The sequence below is a fragment of the Panulirus ornatus genome, chromosome 7, assembly GCF_036320965.1.
Source record: "Panulirus ornatus isolate Po-2019 chromosome 7, ASM3632096v1, whole genome shotgun sequence".
NCBI classification, from domain to species: Eukaryota; Metazoa; Arthropoda; class Malacostraca; order Decapoda; family Palinuridae; genus Panulirus; species Panulirus ornatus.
In genome coordinates, this window is record NC_092230.1 from 24,321,240 (window position 1) to 24,342,656 (window position 21,417).

At 41.5% G+C, this 21,417-nt stretch overlaps 1 protein-coding gene across 1 annotated transcript in view; it reads left to right on the top strand.

Moving 5' to 3' along the window:
* The window catches only part of LOC139749312 (uncharacterized), a 276,562-nt gene that overhangs the window by 209,222 nt on the left and 45,923 nt on the right, over window positions 1-21,417 (top strand). The window contains exons 18-19 of the mRNA XM_071663037.1: window positions 15,636-15,759; window positions 20,119-20,276. Of these exons, the coding sequence (XP_071519138.1) occupies window positions 15,636-15,759; window positions 20,119-20,276 (282 nt within the window). The remainder of the gene's footprint in view (window positions 1-15,635; window positions 15,760-20,118; window positions 20,277-21,417) is intronic.

The following is a 21,417-nucleotide window of genomic DNA, read 5'->3' on the forward strand; positions in this document are numbered from 1 at the left end:
TGGTGGGAAGAAGAAGTTTAAAAATTTAGTGAAAGAGAAGAGAGAGGCATTTGGACAATTTTTGCAGGGAAAAAATGCAATTGAGTGGGAGATGTATAAAAGAAAGAGACAGGAGGTCAAGAGAAAGGTGCAAGAGGTGAAAAAAAGATAATAATAATATGGGTTGACAGCATGTCGACCCCAGTATACCACATCGCCCACTACTTTACTCTATTCCTTGCATGCTTTCACCCTCCTGCATTTTCAGCCCTGATCACTCAAAATCTTTTTCACTCCACTTTCCACCCTCCAATTTGGTCTCCCACTTCTCCTCGTTCCCTCCACCTCTAACACATATATCCTCTTTGTCAATTCTTTCCTCACTCATTCTCTCCATGTGACCAAACCATTTCAAAACACCCTCTTCTGCTCTCTGAACCACACTCTTTTATTACCACACATCTCTCTTACCCTTTTATTACTTACTCGATCAAAGCACCTCACACCACATACTATCCTCAAACATCTCATTTCCAGCACATGCACCCTCCTCTGCACAATCTATCTGTAGCCCACGCTCACAACCATATAACATTGTTGGAACCACTATTCCTTCAAACATACCCATTTTTGTTTTCCAAGATAATGTTCTTGACTTCTACACATTCTTCAACGCTCCCAGAACTTTCTCCCCCTCCCCACCCTGTGATTCACTTCCGCTTCCATGGTTCCATCCCCTGCCAAATCCACTCTCCTATATCTAACATGCTTCACTTCCTCCAGTTTTTCTCCATTCAAACTTACCTCCCAATTGACTTGTCCCTCAACCCTACTGTACCTAATAACCTTGCTCTTATTCACATTCACTCTCAGCTTTCTTCTTTCACACACTTTCCAAAACTCAGTCCACAGCTTCTGCAGTTTCCCACCCAAATCAGCCACCAGCGCTGTATCATCAGCAAACAACAACTGACTCATTTCCCAAGCTCTCTCATCCACAACAGACTGAATACTTGCCCCTCTCTCCAAAACTCTTGCATTCACCTCCCTAACAACCCCATCCATTTAAACAAATTAAAGAACCATGGAGACATCACACACCCCTGCCAGCAAACCGACATTCACTGAGAACCAATCACTTTCCTCTCTTCCTACTCGTACACATACCTTACATCCTCTGTAAAAACTTTTCACTGCTTCTAGCAACTTGCCTCTCATACCATATACTCTTAATACCATTCATAGAGCATCTCTGTCAACTCTATCATAAGCTATCTCCAGATCCATAAATGCTACATACAAATCCATTTTTTTTTCAAGTATTTCTCACATACATTCTTCAAAGCAAGCACCTGATCCACACATCCTCTACCACTACCGAAACCACACTGCTCTTCCCCAATCTGGTGCTGTACATGCCTTCACCCTCTCAATCAATACCCTCCCATATAATTTCCTATGAATACTCAACAAACATATACCTCTGTAATTTGAGCACTCACCTTTGTCCCCTTTGCCTTTGTACAGTGGCACTGCATGCATTTGGGCAGTCCTCAGGCACTTCACCATGATCCATACACACATTGAATATCCTCACCAACCCGTCAACAACACAGTCACCCACTTTTTTAATAGATTCCACTGCAATATCATCCAAACCCGCTGCCTTGCAGGCCTTCATCTTCCGCAAAGCTTTCCCTACCTCTTCTCTGTTTACCAAATCATTCTCCCAGACCGTCTCACTTCGCACACCACCTCGACCAAAACATCCTATATCTGCCACTCTTATCATCTAACACATTCAACAAACCTTCAAAATACTCACTCCATCTCCTTCTCACATCACCACTACTTGTTATTACTTCCCCATTAGCCCCCTTCACCGATGTTCCCATTTGTTTTCTTGTCTTGCACACTTTATTTACCTCCTTCCAAAACATCTTTTTATTCTCCCTAAAATGTAGTGATACACTCACCGTAACTCTCATCTATTTCCCTGCAAAAAATGTCCAAATGCCCCTCTCTTCTCTTTCACTAATAATCTTACTTCTTCATCCCACCACTCACTACCCTTTCTAATCTGCCCACCTCCCACACTTCTCATGCCACAAGCATCTTTTGTGCAAGCCATCACTGTTTCCCTAAATACATTTCATTCCTCCCCCACTCCCCTTACATCCTTTGCTCTCTCCTTTTTCCATTCTCCACTCAAGTCTCCTTCCCAAGCTCACTTGCTCTCATCACTCTCTTTGCCCCAACATTCTCTCTTCTTTTCTGAAAACCCATACAAATCTCACCTTCGCCTCCACAAGATAATGATCAGACATCCCTCCACTTGCACCTCTCAGCACATTAACATCCAAAAGTCTCTCTTTCACGTGCCTATCAATTAACACGTAATCCAATAATTTTCTTTGGCCATCTTTCCTACTCACATATGTATACTTATGTATATCTCTCTTTTTAAACCAGGTATTCCCAATCACCATTTCTTTTTCAGCACACAAATCTACAAGCTCTTCACCATTTCCATTTACAACACTGAACACCCCATGTACACCAATCATTCCCTCAAATGCCGCATTGCTCACCTTTGCATTCAAATCACCCATCACTATAACCCGGTCTCGTGCATCAAAAATGCTAACACACTCACTCAGCTGCTCCCAAAACATTTGCCTCTCATAATCTTTCTTCTCATGCCCAGGTGCATAGGCACCAATGATCACCCATCTCTCTCCATCCTCTTTCAGTTTTACCCATATCAGTCTAGAGTTTACTTTCTTCACTGTATCACATACTCACACCACTTCTGTTTCAGGAGTAGTGCTACTCCTCCTTTGCTCTTGACCTCTCACCAACCTCTTACTTAACTCCCAAAACATTCCCAAACCACTCTTCCCCTTTACCCTTGAACCTTGTTTCACTCATAGCCAAAAGATCCAGGTTTCTTTCCTCAAACATACTACCTATCTCCTTTTTTCTCGGTTACATCCACACACATTTAGACACCCCAATTTGAGCCTTCGAGGAGGATGAGCACTCCCCGCGTGACTCCTTCCTCTGTTTCCCCTTGGGGATAGAGGAGAAAGAATACTTCCCCACATGTCGTAGAAGGCGACTAAAGGGGATGGGAGCAGGGGGCTAGAAACCCTCCCCTCCTTGCATTTTAACTTTCATACTTATCTATATCTCTCTTTTTATGCCAGGTATTCCCAATCACCAGGCCATTTTCAGCACACAGATCTACAAACTCTTCACCATTTCCATTACAACTGTGAACATCCCATGTACACCAATTATAGCCTCAACTGTCTCATTACCCACCTTCGCATTCAAATCACCCCTTTATAGACCAGTCTCGTGCATCAAAGCTGCTAACACACACACTCAGCTGCTCCCAAAACACTTGCTTCTCATGATCTTTCTTTTCATAACCAGGTGCATAGGTACCAATAATCACCCTTTTCTCTCCATCTACTTTCAGTTTTACCCACACCAATCTAGAATTTACCTTCTTACACTCTATCACATACTCCCACAACTCCTGTTTCAGGAGTAGTACTGTTCCTTCCTTTGCTCTTGTCCTCTCACCAACCACTGACTTTACTTCAAAGACATTCCCAAACCACTCTTCCCCTTTACCCTTGAGCTTCATTTCACTCAGAGCCAAAACATCCAGGTTCCTTTCCTCAAACATACTTCCTATCTTTCCTTTTTTCTCATCTTGGTTACATTCAGCCACCCCAATTTGAGCCTTCGAGGAGGATGAGCACTCCTTGCTTTACTCCTTATTCTGTTTCTTCTTTTAGATATTTGAATATAAGGGGGGTCCAGCCCCCCTGCTCCTGCCTCCTTTAGTTACCTTTTACGACAAGGCAGGGAATATGTGGGAAGTATTCTTTCCCTTAGAGCCTCCTCAGTCATGTGTTCCTTACGCTACGTCGCTAATGCGGGAAATGGCGAATACGTATAAAAAAATGGAAATATATATATATACATATATTTATTTTATTTTATTAATTTTGCTTTGTCGCTGTCTCCCGCGTTAGCGAGGTAGCACAAGGAAACAGACGAAAGAATGGCCCAACCCACCCATACACACATGTATATACATACACGTCCTCACACACAAGTATACATACCTATACATCTCAATGTACACATATATATACACACAGACATATACATATAAACACATGTACATAATTCATACTGTCTGTCTTTATTCATTCCTATCGCCACCTCGCCACACATGGAATAACAACCCCCTCCCTCCTCATGTGTGCGAGGTAGCGCTAGGAAAAGACAACAAAGGCCCCATTCGTTTACACTCAGTCTCTTGCTGTCATGTAATAATGCACTGAAACCACAGCTCCCTTTCCACATCCAGGCCCCACAGAACTTTCCATGGTTTACCCCAGACGCTTCACATGCCCTTGTTCAATCCATTGACAGCACGTCGACCTCGGTATACCACATCTTTCCAATTCACTCTATTCATTGCACGCCTTTCACCCTCCTGCATGTTCAGGCCCCGATCACTCAAAATCTTTTTCACTCCATCTTTCCACCTCCAATTTGGTCTCCCACTTCTCGTTCCCTCCACCTCTGACACATATATCCTCTTGGTCAATCTTTCCTCACTCATTCTCTCCATGTGACCAAACCATTTCAAAACACCCTCTTCTGCTCTCTCAACCACACTCTTTTGCTCTCTCAACCACACTCTTTTTATTTCCACACATCTCTCTTACACTTACATTACTTACTCGATCAAACCACCTCACACCACATATTGTCCTCAAACATCTCATTTCCAGCACATCCACCCTCCTCCGCACAACTCTATCCATAGCCTAAGCCTCGCAGCCATACAACATTGTTGGAACCACTATTCCTTCAAACACCCATTTTTGCTTTCCGAGATAATGTTCTCGATTTCCAAACATTCTTCAAGGCTCCCAGAATTTTCAACCCCTCCCCCACCCTATGATTCACTTCCACTTCCATGGTACCATCCGCTGCCAGATCCACTTGCAGATATTTAAAACACTTTACTTCCTCCAGTTTTTCTCCATTCAAACATACCTCCGAATTGACTTGACCCTCAACCCTACTGTATCTAATAACCTTGCTCTTATTCTCATTTACTCTCAACTTTCTTCTTTCACACACTTTACCAAACTCAGTCACCAGCTTCTGCAGTTTCTCACATGAATCAGCCACCAGCGCTGTATCGTTAGCGAACAATAACTGACTCACTTCCCAAGCTCTCTCATCCACAACAGACTGCATACTTGCCCCTCCTTCCTAAACTCTTGCATTCACCTCCCTAACAACCCCATCCATAAACAAATTAAACAACCATGGAGACATCACACACCCCTGCCGCAAATCTACATTCACTGAGAACCAATCAATTTCCTCTCTTCCTACACGTACACATGCCTTACATCCTCGATAAAAACTTTTCACTGCTTCTAACAACTTGCCTCCCACACCATATATTCTTAGTACCTTCCACAAAGCATCTCTATCAACTCTATCATATGCCTTCTCCAGATCCATAAATGCTACATACAAATCCATTTGCTTTTCTAAGTATTTCTCACATACATTCTTCAAAGCAAACACCTGATCCACACATCCTCTACCACTTCTGAAACCACATTGCTCTTCCCCAATCTGATGCTCTGTACATGCCTTCACCCTGTCAATCAATACCCTCCCATATAATTTACCAGGAATACTCAACAAACTTATACCTCTGTAATTTGAGCACTAACCTTTGTCCCCTTTGCCTTTGTACAATAGCACTATGCAAGCATTCCGCCAATCCTGAGGCACCTCACCATGAGTCATACATACATTAAATAACCTTACCAACCAGTCAACAATACAGTCACCCCCTTTTTAATAAATTCCACTGCAATACCATCCAAACCTGCTGCCTTGCCGGCTTTCATCTTCCGCAAATCTTTTACTACCTCTTCTCTGTTTACCAAATCATTTTCCCTAACCCTCTCACTTTGCACACCACCTCGACCAAAACACCCTATATCTGCCACTCTATCATCAAACACATTCAACAAACCTTCAAAATACTCACTTCATCTCCTTCTCACATCAGCATTACTTGTTATCACCTCCCCATTAGCCCCCTTCACTGAAGTTCCCATTTGCTCCCTTGTCTTACGCACTTTATTTACCTCCTTCCAAAACATCTTTTTATTCTCCCTAAAATTTAATGATACTCTCTCACCCCAACTCTCATTTGCCCTCTTTTTCACCTCTTGCACCATTCTCTTGACCTCCTGCCTCTTTTTTTTTTTTTTTTACACATCTCCCACTCATTTGCATTTTTTCCCTGCAAAAATTGTCGAAATGCCTCTCTCTTCTCTTTCACTAATAATCTTACTTCCTCATCCCACCACTCACTACCCTTTCTAATCAACCCACCTCCCACGCTTCTCATGCCACAAGCATCTTCCGCGCAAGCCATCACTGCTTCCCTAAATACATCCCATTCCTCCCCCACTCCCCTTACCTCCTTTGTTCTCACCTTTTTCCATTCTATACTCAGTCTCTCCTGGTACTCCCTCACACAAGTCTCCTTCCAAAGCTCACTTACTCTCACAATTCTCTTCACCCCAACATTCTCTCTTCTTTTCTGAAAACCCCTACAAATCTTCACCTTCGCCTCCACAAGATAATGATCAGACATCCCTCCAGTTGCACCTCTCAGCACATTAACATCCAAAAGTCTTTCTTTCGCGCGCCTATCAATTAACACGCAATCAAGTAACGCTGTCTGGCCATCTCTCCTATTTACATACGTATACTTATGTATATCTCGCTTTTAAACCACGTATTCCCAATCACCATTCCTTTTTCAGCACATAAATCTACAAGCTCTTCACCATTTCCATGTACAACACTGAACACCCCATGTGTACCAATTATTCCCTCAACTGCCACATTACTCACCTTTGCATTCAAATCACCCATCACTGTAACCCGGTCTTGTGCATCAAAACCACTAACACAGTCATTCAGCTGCTTCCAAAGCACTTGCCTCTCATGATCTTTCTTCTCATGCCCAGGTGCATATTCACCAATAATCACCCATCTCTCTCCATCAACTTTCAGTTTTACTTATATCAATCTAGAATTTACTTTCTTACACTCGACACATACTCCCACCACTCCTTTTTCAGGAGTAGTGCTACTCCTTCCCTTGCTCTTGTCCTCTAACTAAACCCTGACTTTACTCCAAAGACATTCCCAAATCATTCTTCCCCTTTACCCTTGAACCTCGTTTCACTCAGAGCCAAAACATCCAAGTTCCTTTCCTCAAACATACTACCTATCTATCCTTTTTTCTCATATCGGTTACATCCACACACATTTAGACACCCCAATCTGAGCCTTCGAGGAGGATGAGCACTCCCCGCGTGACTCCTGTTTCCCCTTTGAGAAAGTTAAAATACAAGGAGGGGAGGGTTTCTGGCCCCCCGCTCCCGTCCCCTTTAGTCGCCTTCTATGACACGTGAGGAATGCGTGGAAAGTATTCTTTTTCCCCTATCCCCATATATATGTATATGTATATAATAATAATAATAATAATAATGTATATAATAAATAATAATTTTTTTTTTTTTTTTTTTTTTTTTTTTTGCTTTATCGCTGTCTCCCGCGTTTGCAAGGTAGCACAAGGAAACAGACGAAAGAAATGGCCCAACCCACCCCCATACACATGTATATACATACGTCCACACTCGCAAATATACATACCTACACAGCTTTCCATGGTTTACCCCAGACGCTTCACATGCCCTGATTCAATCCACTGACAGCACGTCAACCCCGGTATACCACATCGATCCAATTCACTCTATTCCTTGCCCTCCTTTCACCCTCCTGCATGTTCAGGCCCCGATCACACAAAATCTTTTTCACTCCATCTTTCCACCTCCAATTTGGTCTCCCTCTTCTCCTCCTTCCCTCCACCTCCGACACATGTATCCTCTTAGTCAATCTTTCCTCACTCATTTTCTCCATGTGCCCAAACCATTTCAAAACACCCTCTTCTGCTCTCTCAACCATGCTCTTTTTATTTCCACACATCTCTCTTACCCTTACGTTACTTACTCAATCAAACCACCTCACACCACACATTGTCCTCAAACATCTCATTTCCAGCACATCCATCCTCCTGCGCACAACTCTATCCATATCCCACGCCTCGCAACCATGCAACATTGTTGGAACCACTATTCCTTCAAACATCCCCATTTTTGCTTTCCGAGATAATGTTCTCGACTTCCACACATTCTTCAAGGCTCCCAGGATTTTCGCCCCCTGCCCCACCCTATGATCCACTTCCGCTTCCATGGTTCCATCCGCTGCCAGATCCACTCCCAGATATCTAAAACACTTTACTTCCTCCAGTTTTTCTCCATTCAAACTTACCTCCCAATTGACTTGACCCTCAACCCTACTGTACCTAATAACCTTGCTCTTATTTACATTTACTCTCAGCTTTCTTCTTTCACACACTTTACCAAACTCAGTCACCAGCTTCTGCAGTTTCTCACATGAATCAGCCACCAGCGCTGTATCATCAGCGAACAACAACTGACTCACTTCCCAAGCTCTCTCATCGCCAACAGACTTCATACTTGCCCCTCTTTCCAAAACTCTTGCATTCACATCCCTAACAACCCCATCCATAAACAAATTAAACAACCATGGAGACATCACACACCCCTGCCGCAAGCCAACATTCACTGAGAACCAATCACTTTCCTCTCTTCCTACACGTACACATGCCTTACATCCTCGATAAAAACTTTTTACTGCTTCTAACAACTTGCCTCCCACACCATATATTCTTAATACCTTCCACAGAGCATCTCTATCAACTCTATCATATGCCTTCTCCAGATCCATAAATGCTACATACAAATCTATTTGCTTTTCTAAGTATTTCTCACATACATTCTTCAAAGCAAACACCTGATCCACACATCCTCTACCACTTCTGAAAGCACACTGCTCTTCCCCAATCTGATGCTCTGTATATGCCTTCACCCTCTCAATCAATACCCTCCCATATAATTTACCAGGAATACTCAACAAACTTATACCTCTGTAATTTGAACTTTTTTAAAGGGGAAGTAAATGTTTATAGTTATGTTACTGGAGTGATAATTTTCATACATGGTGCTTTGACTAGAAAATAGTGAAATTGGAAAAAATGTAGCTTAGACTTTGAAGCTTATTGATAGTGGTTAAATTGATGAGAACTACTATTGACGTTTGTGTAAATAAATTATACATTTCCCTTTTCCATAGCCAGAGGTTGAACCATTATGTGACATTCATTTTTTCATTTTATTTCAAGCTAGAAGTTTCAGTTTTCTAAATTATTCTTACATTTTTCAAATGTATATATATGTATATGTGTGTGTATGTGCGTGTGTGTGTATATGTATATATATATATATATATATATATTATCCCTGGGGATAGGGGAGAAAGAATACTTCCCACGTATTCCCTGCGTGTCGTAGAAGGCGACTAAAAGGGAAGGGAGCGGGGGGCTGGAAATCCTCCCCTCTCATTTTTTTTTTAATTTTCCAAAAGAAGGAACAGAGAAGGGGGCCAGGTGAGGATATTTCCTCAAAGGCCCAGTCCTCTGTTCTTAACGCTACCTCGCTAATGCGGGAAATGGCGAATAGTATGAAAGAAAAAAGAGATATATATCTATATTATCCCTGGGGATAGGGGTGAAAGAATACTTCCCACGCATTCCTCGCGTGTTGTAGAAGGCGACTAGAGGGGACGGGAGCAGGGGGGCCAGAAATCCTCCCCTCCTTGTATTTTTTTTTTTTAATTTCTAAAATGGGAAACAGAAGAAGGAGTCACGCGGGGAGTGCTCATCCTCCTCGAAGGCTCAGATTGGGGTGTCTAAATGTGTGTAGATGTAACCAAGATGTGAAAAAAAGGAGAGATAGGTAGTATGTTTGAGGAAAGGAACTTGGATGTTTTGGCTCTGAGTGAAACGAAGCTCAAGGGTAAAGGGGAAGAGTGGTTTGGGAATGTCTGGGAGTAAAGTCAGGGGTTAGTGAGAGGACAAGAGCAAGGGAAGGAGTAGCAGTACTCCTGAAACAGGAGTTGTGGGAGTATGTGATAGAATGTAAGAAAGTAAATTCTCGATTAATATGGGTAAAACTGAAAGTTGATTGAGAGAGATGGGTGATTATTGGTGCATATGCACCTGGGCATGAGAAGAAAGATCATGAGAGGCAAGTGTTTTGGGAGCAGCTGAATGAGTGTGTTAGTGGTTTTGATGCACGAGACCGGGTTATAGTGATGGGTGATTTGAATGCAAAGGTGAGTAATGTGGCAGTTGAGGGAATAATTGGTATACATGGGGTGTTCAGTGTTGTAAATGGAAATGGTGAAGAGCTTGTAGATTTATGTGCTGAAAAAGGACTGGTGATTGGGAATACCTGGTTTAAAAAGCAAGATATACATAAGTATACGTATGTAAGTAGGAGAGATGGCCAGAGAGCGTTACTGGATTACGTGTTAATTGACAGGCGCGCGAAAGAGAGACTTTTGGATGTTAATGTGCTGAGAGGTGCAACTGGAGGGATGTCTGATCATTATCTTGTGGAGGCTAGGGTGAAGATTTGTAGAGGTTTTCAGAAAAGAAGAGTGAATGTTGGGGTGAAGAGGGTGGTGAGAGTAAGTGAGCTTGGGAAGGAGACTTGTGTGAGGAAGTACCAGGAGAGACTGAGTACAGAATGGAAAAAGGTGAGAACAATGGAAGTAAGGGGAGTGGGGGAGGAATGGGATGTATTTAGGGAATCAGTGATGGAGTGCGCAAAGATGCTTGTAGCATTAGAAGAGTGGGAGGTGGGTCTATTAGAAAGGGTAGTGAGTGGTGGGATGAAGAAGTAAGATTATTAGTGAAAGAGAAGAGAGAGGCATTTGGACAATTTTTGCAGGGAAAAAATGCAATTGAGTGGGAGATGTATAAAAGAAAGAGACAGGAGGTCAAGAGAAAGGTGCAAGAGGTGAAAAAAAAGATAATAATAATATGGGTTGACAGCATGTCGACCCCAGTATACCACATCGCTCCAATTCACTCTATTCCTTGCATGCTTTCACCCTCCTGCATGTTCAGGCCCTGATCACTCAAAATCTTTTTCACTCCATCTTTCCACCTCCAATTTGGTCTCCCACTTCTCCTCGTTCCCTCCACCTCTAACACATATATCCTCTTTGTCAATCTTTCCTCACTCATTCTCTCCATGTGACCAAACCATTTCAAAACACCCTCTTCTGCTCTCTGAACCACACTCTTTTTATTACCACACATCTCTCTTACCCTTTCATTACTTACTCGATCAAAGCACCTCACACCACATACTATCCTCAAACATCTCATTTCCAGCACATGCACCCTCCTCTGCACAATTCTATCTGTAGCCCACGCTTCACAACCATATAACATTGTTGGAACCACTATTCCTTCAAACATACCCATTTTTGTTTTCCAAGATAATGTTCTTGACTTCTACACATTCTTCAACGCTCCCAGAACTTTCTCCCCCTCCCCCACCCTGTGATTCACTTCCGCTTCCATGGTTCCATCCCCTGCCAAATCCACTCCCAGATATCTAAAATGCTTCACTTCCTCCAGTTTTTCTCCATTCAAACTTACCTCCCAATTGACTTGTCCCTCAACCCTACTGTACCTAATAACCTTGCTCTTATTCACATTCACTCTCAGCTTTCTTCTTTCACACACTTTCCAAAACTCAGTCCACAGCTTCTGCAGTTTCCCACCCAAATCAGCCACCAGCGCTGTATCATCAGCAAACAACAACTGACTCATTTCCCAAGCTCTCTCATCCACAACAGACTGAATACTTCCCCTCTCTCCAAAACTCTTGCATTCACCTCCCTAACAACCCCATCCTTAAACAAATTAAATAACCATGGAGACATCGCACATCCCTGCCACAAACCAACATTCACTGGGAACAAATCACTTTCCTCTTTTCCTACTCGTACACATGCCTTACATCCTTGATAAAAACTTTTCACTGCTTGTAGTATCTTACCTCCCACACCATATACTCTTAATACTATTCATAGAGCATCTCTATCAACTCTATCATATGCCTTCTCCAGATCCATAAATGCCCCATACAAATCCATTTGTTTTTTAAGTAATTCTCACATACATTCTTCAAAGCAAACACCTGATCCACACATCCTCTACCACTTCTGAAACCACACTGCTCTTCCCCAATCTGATGCTCTGTACATGCCTTCACCCTCTCAATCAATAGCCTCCCATGTAATTTCCCAGGAATACTCAACAAACTTATACCTCTGTAATTTGAGTACTCACTCTTATCCCCTTTGCCTTTGTACAATGACACTATGCAAGCATTCCGCCCATCCTCAGGCACCTCACCATGAGTCATACACGCATTAAATAACCTTACCAACCAGTCAACAATACAGTCACGCCCTTTTTTAATAAATTCCACTGCAATACCATCCAAACCCGCTGCTTTGCCGGGTTTCATCTTCCGCAAAGCTTTTACTACCTCTTCTCTGTTTACCATATTGTTCTCCCTAACCTTCTCACTTTGCACACCACCTCGACCAAAACACCCTATATATGCCAGTCTATCATGAAACACATTCAACAAACCTTCAAAATACTCACTCCATCTCCTTCTCACATCACCACTACCTGTTATCACCTCCCCATTTGCCCCCTTCACTGATGTTCCCATTTGTTCCCTTGTCTTACGCACTTTATTTACCTCCTTCTAAAACATCTTTTTCTCCTCCCTAAAATTTAATGATACTCTCTCACCCCAACTCTCATTTGCCCTCTTTTTTTGCCTCTTGCACCTTTCTCTTGACCTCCTGCCTCTTTCTTTTATACATCTCCCAGTCATTTGCATTATTTCCCTGCAAAAATCGTCCAAATGCCTTTCTCTTCTCTCTCACTAATAATCTTACTTTTTAAACCAGGTAATCCAGTAACACTCTCTGACCATCTCTCCTACTTACATACGTATACATATGTATATCTCTCTTTTTAAACCAGGTATTCCCAATCACCAGTCCTTTTTCAGCACACAAATCTATAAGCTCTTCACCATTTCCATTTACACTGCTGAACACCTCATGTACACCAATTGCCACATTACTCACCTTTGCATTCAAATCACCCATCATTATAACCCGGTCTTGTGCATCAAAGCTGCTAAAACACTCACTCACCTGCTCCCAGAATACTTGCCTCTCATGATCTTTCTTCTCATGACCAGATGCATAGGCACCAATAATCACCCATCTATCTCCATCCACTTTCAGTTTTACCCATATCAGTCAATCTAGAGTTTACTTTCTTACACTCTATCACTTACTCCCACAACTTCTGCTTCTGCTCCAGGAGTAATGCTTCTTCCTTTGCTCTTGTCCTCTCACCAACCCCTGACTTTACTCCCAAGACATTCCCAAACCACTCTTCCCCTTTACTCTTGAGTTTGGATGGTATTGCAGTGGAGTTTATTGAAAATGGAGGTGACTGTGTTATTGACTGGTTGTGAAGATATTCAATGTATATATGGTGCATGTAGAAGTGCCTGACGATTGGCAGAATGTATGCATAGCAGTGTGGTTTCAGAAGTGGTAGAGGATGTGTGGATCAGGTGTTTACTTTGAAGAATGTATGTGAGAAATACTTAGAAAAACAAATGGATTTTTACATGGCATTTATGGATCTTGAGAAGGCTTATGATAGAGTTGATAGAGATAAGATATTAAGATTATATGGCATGGGAGGTAGGAAACTAAAAGCAGTGAAAAATTTTTATCAAGGATGTAAGGCATGTGTGCGAGTAGGAAAAGAGGAAAGTGATTGGTTCCCAGTGGATCTCATTTGTGGCAGGGGTGCACAATGTCTCCATAGTTATTTAACTTGTTTATGGATGGGGCTGTTAGGGAGGTGAATGCAAGACGTTTGGAGAGAGGAGAAGTATTCAGTCTGTTGTGGATGAGAGAGCTTGGGAAGTGAGTCAGTTGTTGTTCGCTGATGATACAGTGCTGGTGGCTGATTTGGGTGAGAAACTGCAGTAGCTGGTGACTGAGTATGGTAAAGTGTGTGAAAGAAGAAAGCTGAGAGTAAATGTAAATAAGAGCAAGGTTATTAGGTTCAGTAGGGTTGAGGGACAAGTCAATTGGGAGGTAAGTTTGAATGGAGAAAAAGTGGAGGAAGTGAAGTGTTTTAGATATCTGGGAGTGGATTTGACATTGGATGGAACCATGGAAGCAGAAGTGGGTCACAGGGTGGGGGAGGGGGCGAAGGTTCTGGAGCATTGAAGAATGTGTGGAAGGTGAGAACGTTATCTTTTAGAGCAAAAATGGGTATGTTTGAAGGAATAGTGGTGCCAACAATGTTATATGATTGTGAGGTGTTTGCTATAGATAGAGTTGTGCGGAGGAGGGTGGATGTGTTTGAAATGAAATATTTGAGGAAGAATATTTGGATGGTGTGGTGTGAGGTGGCTTGATCGAGTAAGTAATGAAAGGGTAAGAGAGATGTGTGGTAATAAAAAGTGTGGTTGAGAGAGCAGAAGAGGGTGTATTGAAATGGTTTGGTCACATGGAGAGAATGAGTGAGGAAAGATTGACCAAGAGAATATGTGTCTCAGAGGTGGAGGGAACGAGGAGAAGTGGGATACCAAATTGGAGGTGGAAAGATGGAGTGAAAAAGATTTTGAGTGATCGGGGCCTGAACAGGGCCTTAACATACAGGAGGGTGAAAGGGGTGCAAGGATTAGAGTGAATTGGAATGATGTGGTATACCGGGGTCGATGTGCTTTCAGTGGTTTGAACCAGGGCATGTGAAGTATCTTGGGTAAACCATGGAAAGTTTTGTAGGGCTTGGATGTGGAAAGGGAGCTGTGGTTTCAGTGCATTACACTTGAAAGCAAGAGACTGAGTGTGAACGAATGTGGCCTTTTGTGTTTTTCTAGTGCTACCTTGTGGGGGGAGGGGGGATGCTGTTTCATGTGTGGCGGGGTGGTGATGGGAATGGATGAAGGCAGCAAGTATGAATATGTACACGTGTTTATATATGTTTGTCTATGTATGTATACGTTGAAATGTATATGTATGTATATGTGCGTGTGTGGGCAAGTATGTATATACATGTGTATGTGGGTGAGTTGGGCCATTCTTTTGTCTGTTTCCTTGTGCTACCTTGCTAACATGGGAGACAGCAACAGACTGTAATGAATATATAGATATTTTCATCTTGAAATTGGGTTAAGGTTTGTCTTGTAACTGTGGCAGTTTTAGAATTTTCAGTTATGTTTTGGGTGGCATTGATGACATGTTGTCTTCAAATACAAGAATGTCCATATTTGGTCTTGAACAGAGATGTTCTGATGAAATAATTTTTGGTTATGTTTTGGATGGGATTGATGATGTAGTTGTGTCTGCAAATGTTAGAATATCCATATGGGGTCTTGAATGGAGATGTGCAGGTTTTAGACATTCATCCACATTACATTTCCTCTAAGAATGCTTTTTGTGTTTATTTTTAGGAAAGAAGTAGAGAAGACTTCTGTTACCCGAATTAAGATGCAAAACAGGATGATGCAGTGCCGGAAGATAGTAAATCACCCATACCTGATTGATTACCCCATAGATAAGGATGGTACATTCAAGGTAAATTAGAAACATAATTGGACATAGATGTATACAGTCTCTGTTCCAAGCTTATTACAAAGAATTTTCAACATCTTATGACCCTTCAGCTTCATCAGCTGTTGCTTGATACACCTGTGGAATATATATTAATTAATCATACTTTTACCCAAACCTTTTTTGTCAGTCATCATGACTTAGTATTGGGATTTCTTGTTACAGGGGATTACAGAGCATGGCCTTTGAATATGAAGACTGTGCAAGGTATAGATGAAAGGAAGCATTTCTGGAGAATTCTGGATGAATGTGATTTGAGAAGGAGAGAAAGGTTGTTGTAATGGGTGATATGAGTGTGAAAGTGGGATGTGATGAAATTATTGAGATAGTTGGTAAATGGGAAGTACCTTCTGTAACTGAGAATGGAAGTTATCTTGTGGATATCTGTGCTAGGAAGGGTTTACTCCTTGCAAACACCGTCTTTCAGTGCAAGTTGATCCAGAGGTATACATGGATGAGAAATGATGGAAGAGAAGAACAAAAGGGTTTGATTTTTTGTTTGGCAGTGGATTAATGGCTGTGCTAGACTCTGGAGTTGTGAGGGGATTCTTTGAAAAGTGCGACCATTTTACAGTTCTTGTGGGAGTAAGGATTAGGGATAAGTGGAGGTATGATGTAAGGAAGAGGGGATTCTATGAAGACTGACCATTTAACAAATCTTATGGGATATGGATCAGGGAGAAGTGAAGGTATGGTGTAAGGAAGAATGTAGAGGTATAAAATGTTGGCGAGCGAGAAGATGAATCAGGAATAATGCAAAGAGGAGTATGAAAGGAGGGTAACTGCTGATTTAATTGAAGTGCAGTAAATGTAGGGGTGCATGAGGTGTTTAGAATATTTAGAGAAATGCTGTTAAAGGATGTAAAACTAGTAGTTGTTGGATACAAGGTCATGAGATATTATTATACCTGATTGCCGTTTCCCACATCAGCGAGGTAGTGCTAGGAAACAGATGAAGAATGGCCCTTCCATTCATATACACATGTATATATACGTAAACACCTATATATGCACATATACATACATATAGATGTCCATAACATATACACATACACAGATACACATATACATATATACGCATGTATGTATTCATACTTGCTTGCCTTCATCCATTTTTGGTGCCACCCCGCCCCACAGGAAATAGCATTGCTTGCTGCTGCTTCAGCAAGGTAGTGACAGGAAAACAAACAAAAAAGGCCACATTCATTCACACTCAGTCTCTAACTGTTATGTAATGTACTGAAACTACAGCTTCCTGTCCACATCCAGGCCCCACAGACCTTTCCATGGTTTACCTTAGATGTTTCACATGCCTTGGTTCATTCCATTAACAGCACGTCAACCCTGGTATACCACATTGTTCCAGTTCACTCTATTCCTTGCATGCCTCTCATCCCCCTGTATGTTCAGGCCCCAATCACTCAAAATCTTTCTCACTCCAACCTTCTACTTCCAATTTGTTCTCATGCTTCTCCTTGTTCCCTCCGTCTCTGACAAATGTATCCTCTTTGTCAATCTTTCCTCTCTCGTCTCTGACAAATGTATCCTCTTTGTCAATCTTTCCTCTCTCGTTCTCTCCATATGTCCAAACTATTTCAACACACCCTCTTCTGCTCTCTCAACCACTCTTTTTTTTTCCACACATCTCCCACGTATACTTCCCACGTATTCCCTGCGTGTCGTAGAAGGCGACTAAAAGGGGAGTGTGCAGGGGGCTGGAAATCCTCCCCTCCTGTTGATGATTTTCCAAAAGAAGGAACAGAGAGGTGGGCCAAGTGAGGATATACCATCTAAGGCTCACACCTTTGTTCTTAATGCTACCTCGCTAAAGCGGGATAAGGTGAATATGTATGTATGAAAGAAAAAGTGTTAAGTATACAAAAAAAAAATTGTAAGATTTTTGATTGATAGAATGATTGAAGTGACTGAATGCTGAATAATTGAAGAGCAATAGGATTTTAAGAAAAGTAGGGGGTGTTTGGATCAATTTTTTTGTGGTGAAAATGACTATGGAAAAATATCTAGAGGGAGGTAAGAAGCTGCATGTAGCTTATATGGATTTGGAGAAGGCATACAACAGAATTGAGTTGAATGCTTTATTTGATGTGTAAGGATATATGGGAAAGGGAGATAAGAGTTGGATGGTATGAAAGCCATTTTTAAAGTAGCAAATGCATGTGTAACTGTGGGTTGAGAATTGAGCAAAAGTTACTATATATATGTGGGCATGAGGCAAGGCTGTGTGATGTCATATGTGGATGGAATGATCAGAGAGATATAAAAGCAAAACTAGGGAAAGAGGATGCAGAGATGGAGTGTGGCAAGGGTGTGATGGTAAGTGACAATCCTGTTTGCAGAGAGTGAGGAGGAATTTCAGAAGGTTGTAATTGTGTTTTATGATATGTGTAGGCATAGGCAATTGAAGGTAAATGCATGTAAAAGTAAAGTAATGGTGTTTGAAAGGAAACAATCAAAGCATAGATTTTGCAAATCTCTGTAGAGTTAATGAAGAAAGTGTACTAAACTGTGTCATAGATATGGAGGAGCAAGACTGGAAGTGGTGAGAGAATTTGAATGTTTAAGAGCTATCTGAACATGCAGGAGGGTGAAAGGAGGGCAAGGAATAGAGTCAATTGGAGCGATGTGGTATACAGGGTTTGACGTGCTGTCAGTGGATTGAATCAAGGCATGTGAAGCGTCTGGGGTAAACCATGGAAAGCTGTGTAGGTATGTATATTTGCGTGTGTGGACGTGTGTATGTACATGTGTATGGGGGGGGGGGTTGGGCCATTTCTTTCGTCTGTTTCCTTGCGCTACCTCGCAAACGCGGGAGACAGCGACAAAAAAAAAAAAAAAAAAAAAAAAAAAAAAAAAAAAAAAAAAAAAGAGAGCTATCTTGGGTAAGTTTGGTGATATGGAAGAAGAGGTAAGGGAGAGAGCAGTATGGGGTAGAAGAGTCATTGGATCGCTTAATAGAATAACAAAAGGTAGAGGTGTAAGTATGAAAGTGAAGAAAGGATTAAGGGACAGGATTGTCATCCCACCTGACAGATGCAATTGAAACGAGCATGAAATGAGTCACAGAGGTCAAGAATCCTCATTGTAGAAATAAGCTATTTAAGAGAAGCATATGATATGACTAGATGGAATGAAGAAAAAAATGAAGGAGTGTGTGAGAGATTTTGTATGGTAGGGAATGCAAAGGGAATGAATTATGGAGTGGTAGAGTAGGTGAAACATAAGACTTTGAGGCATGTGGAAAGAATGCAAGATGGGAGTTTACAAGGAAAGAGTGTATAGTGGTACAATTGAGTCTTTGGTGTGAGAGGACAGCCACCTGTGACATGGGGAAATAGAGTGGGAAAGAATTGTAGAGAGAGAAATAGTAGAAGAATGAATGGAATGGTGTATGCGAGGGAGATATTATGGACAGGGAGAAGTGGAGTCTCTTTTGTCATGGCCATTGCTTTGATTGGATTTCCTGGGATAATGGGCATTGGAGATGTCGGTGAATAGATCGACAAATTCTTTTGCTTTCTTAAGATGGATTGGTAGGTAGCCAATGACCGGGGAGATATACTACCAGTACTACCCACCTGGGTATCAGGAGGGTTAGTAACATCTGCTTAGTGAGTCAGCACTGTAGTGGTTGTTAAGGTGCATTCCTCTGACCTAGGTAGATGTCTTTTCATTCTACCTCACTAACTTGTTGACTACTGGCATTCTTTCACAAACATTCAATCTCTCCTTGTCGTACATAACTCACGCAGCTCATTCTTAGGAACTAGATTTTCCTGTTGTGAGCACTATGTACTGGCCCTGCCTTTTGGCAAAATGGTAGGAGCAGTAGATAGAAGTAGGTTGCAACATTTAGGCTGAAGCATTAGGTAGTAGTAGATAGGAGCATTCAATAGAAGTTGTCTTTAGGAACATTAGGTAGGAGCCTCTGCAAACACTGTGCTAAACTTGCCCTCTGTCAATGGCCTGTCAAGGTTTTGGCAGTAAAGGCTAAGTAGCAGCCCTGGAGTTCTTTAGGAGATTCTGTTGTTGTGTCCACCCTTTTGAGGGGTTCTGAATGGAAAAGGTGTCTGAGATATAGGTAGATAGATAAGATTGTGGTCAAAATAATAGTGATCATAAAATTTTCGTGTATTTCAAGATATTTAAATGGTTATTCTGGTGGTTGAAATACAGCTTACATGTTTAGAATATCAAAATAATGAAATGATATTGTTTACCATTGCTGACATACATTAAAGGCTTTGAAGGATTTGTCTTTCCTTGACATCTTTTTATTGTATTTTTCTTTGCTTTCATTTTCAGGTAGATAATGGTCTTCTAGAGGTGTGCGGAAAGTTGCAGGTTCTTGATCAACTTTTGGGAGAACTTCACAAACGTGGACATCGTGTTCTTCTTTTTTCTCAGATGACGATGATGCTGGACATCCTTGAAGATTATCTCACCCTTCGGCCTTTGTACAAGTGAGACTATGAGATTAGTACAAATTTACTAACCTCAGGCTTTCTGGCGAGTGTTGTGTACTTTAGACATACTAAAACTTGAACCTCCAAAGTCTAGCTTTGTGATGATTTTTAACCTTTAGAGTTCTGCTCATTTCACTCTGCTGTTACAATGATTTTATTTTCATTCCTTTCTTCAGCAACTGAAACACAATTTGCCAGATGTACTTGAAAATTACTTGAAAGTTAATCTGACTGTAGTGATTTAACAGGATTGCAATTATAATGTGAATGTTTAGTAGTTTTTGGATACAAAAGTCACCTAATAAAGGGTAACTTTGTCAGATTTATTGTACTATTCATTATAGCACAGGAAATTAAGTTTGCCATGGCATTTGAGGTTATTAATGGTTAGATACGTTGATATATTAAAAAAAATTTTTTTTATGATTGTCGTTTCCCATGTTAGGGAGGTTGCACCAGGAACAAACGAAGAAAGGCCACATTTGCTCATGTCCATTCTCTATCTTTCATGTTTTATGCACTAAAACCACAGTTTTCTATCCACAGCCCAGAACCCTTGCTCTTTCATCCACCCTAAGACTCACTTCTACTTCCATGGTTTCATTTGCTGCTATTTCCACTCCCAGCCATCTTATACACTTCATTACCTCCATTTTTTCTCCCTCTTCATCCTTGCCTCCACAAGATAGTGATCAGACATTCCACCGGCTGCTCCTCTCAGCATATTTCATCCAAAAGTATCGTTTACATGCCTGTCAGTTAACATGTAATTGATAAATGCCCACAGACTATCTTTCCTTCTCATATACATATACTTGTTTCTTTCCCTCTTTTTATTTCAGGTATTCCCAGTCATCAGTCCTTTTTCAGCACAGAACTCCACAATTTGTTCGCCATTTCCATTCATAATACTGAATACCCCATGCCCCTGATTATACTCTCAATTGCCACATTACTCACCTTTGCATTCAAATCACCCATCACTAATACCTGGTCTCTTGCACCCAAACTGCTGACACATTCACTCGGCTACTTCCAAAACTCTCAAGATCTTTCTTCTCATGGTCAGTTACATTAGCACAAATCATCATCCATCTCCTGCCATCCACTTTCATTTTTACCCCCATCACTTTAGAGT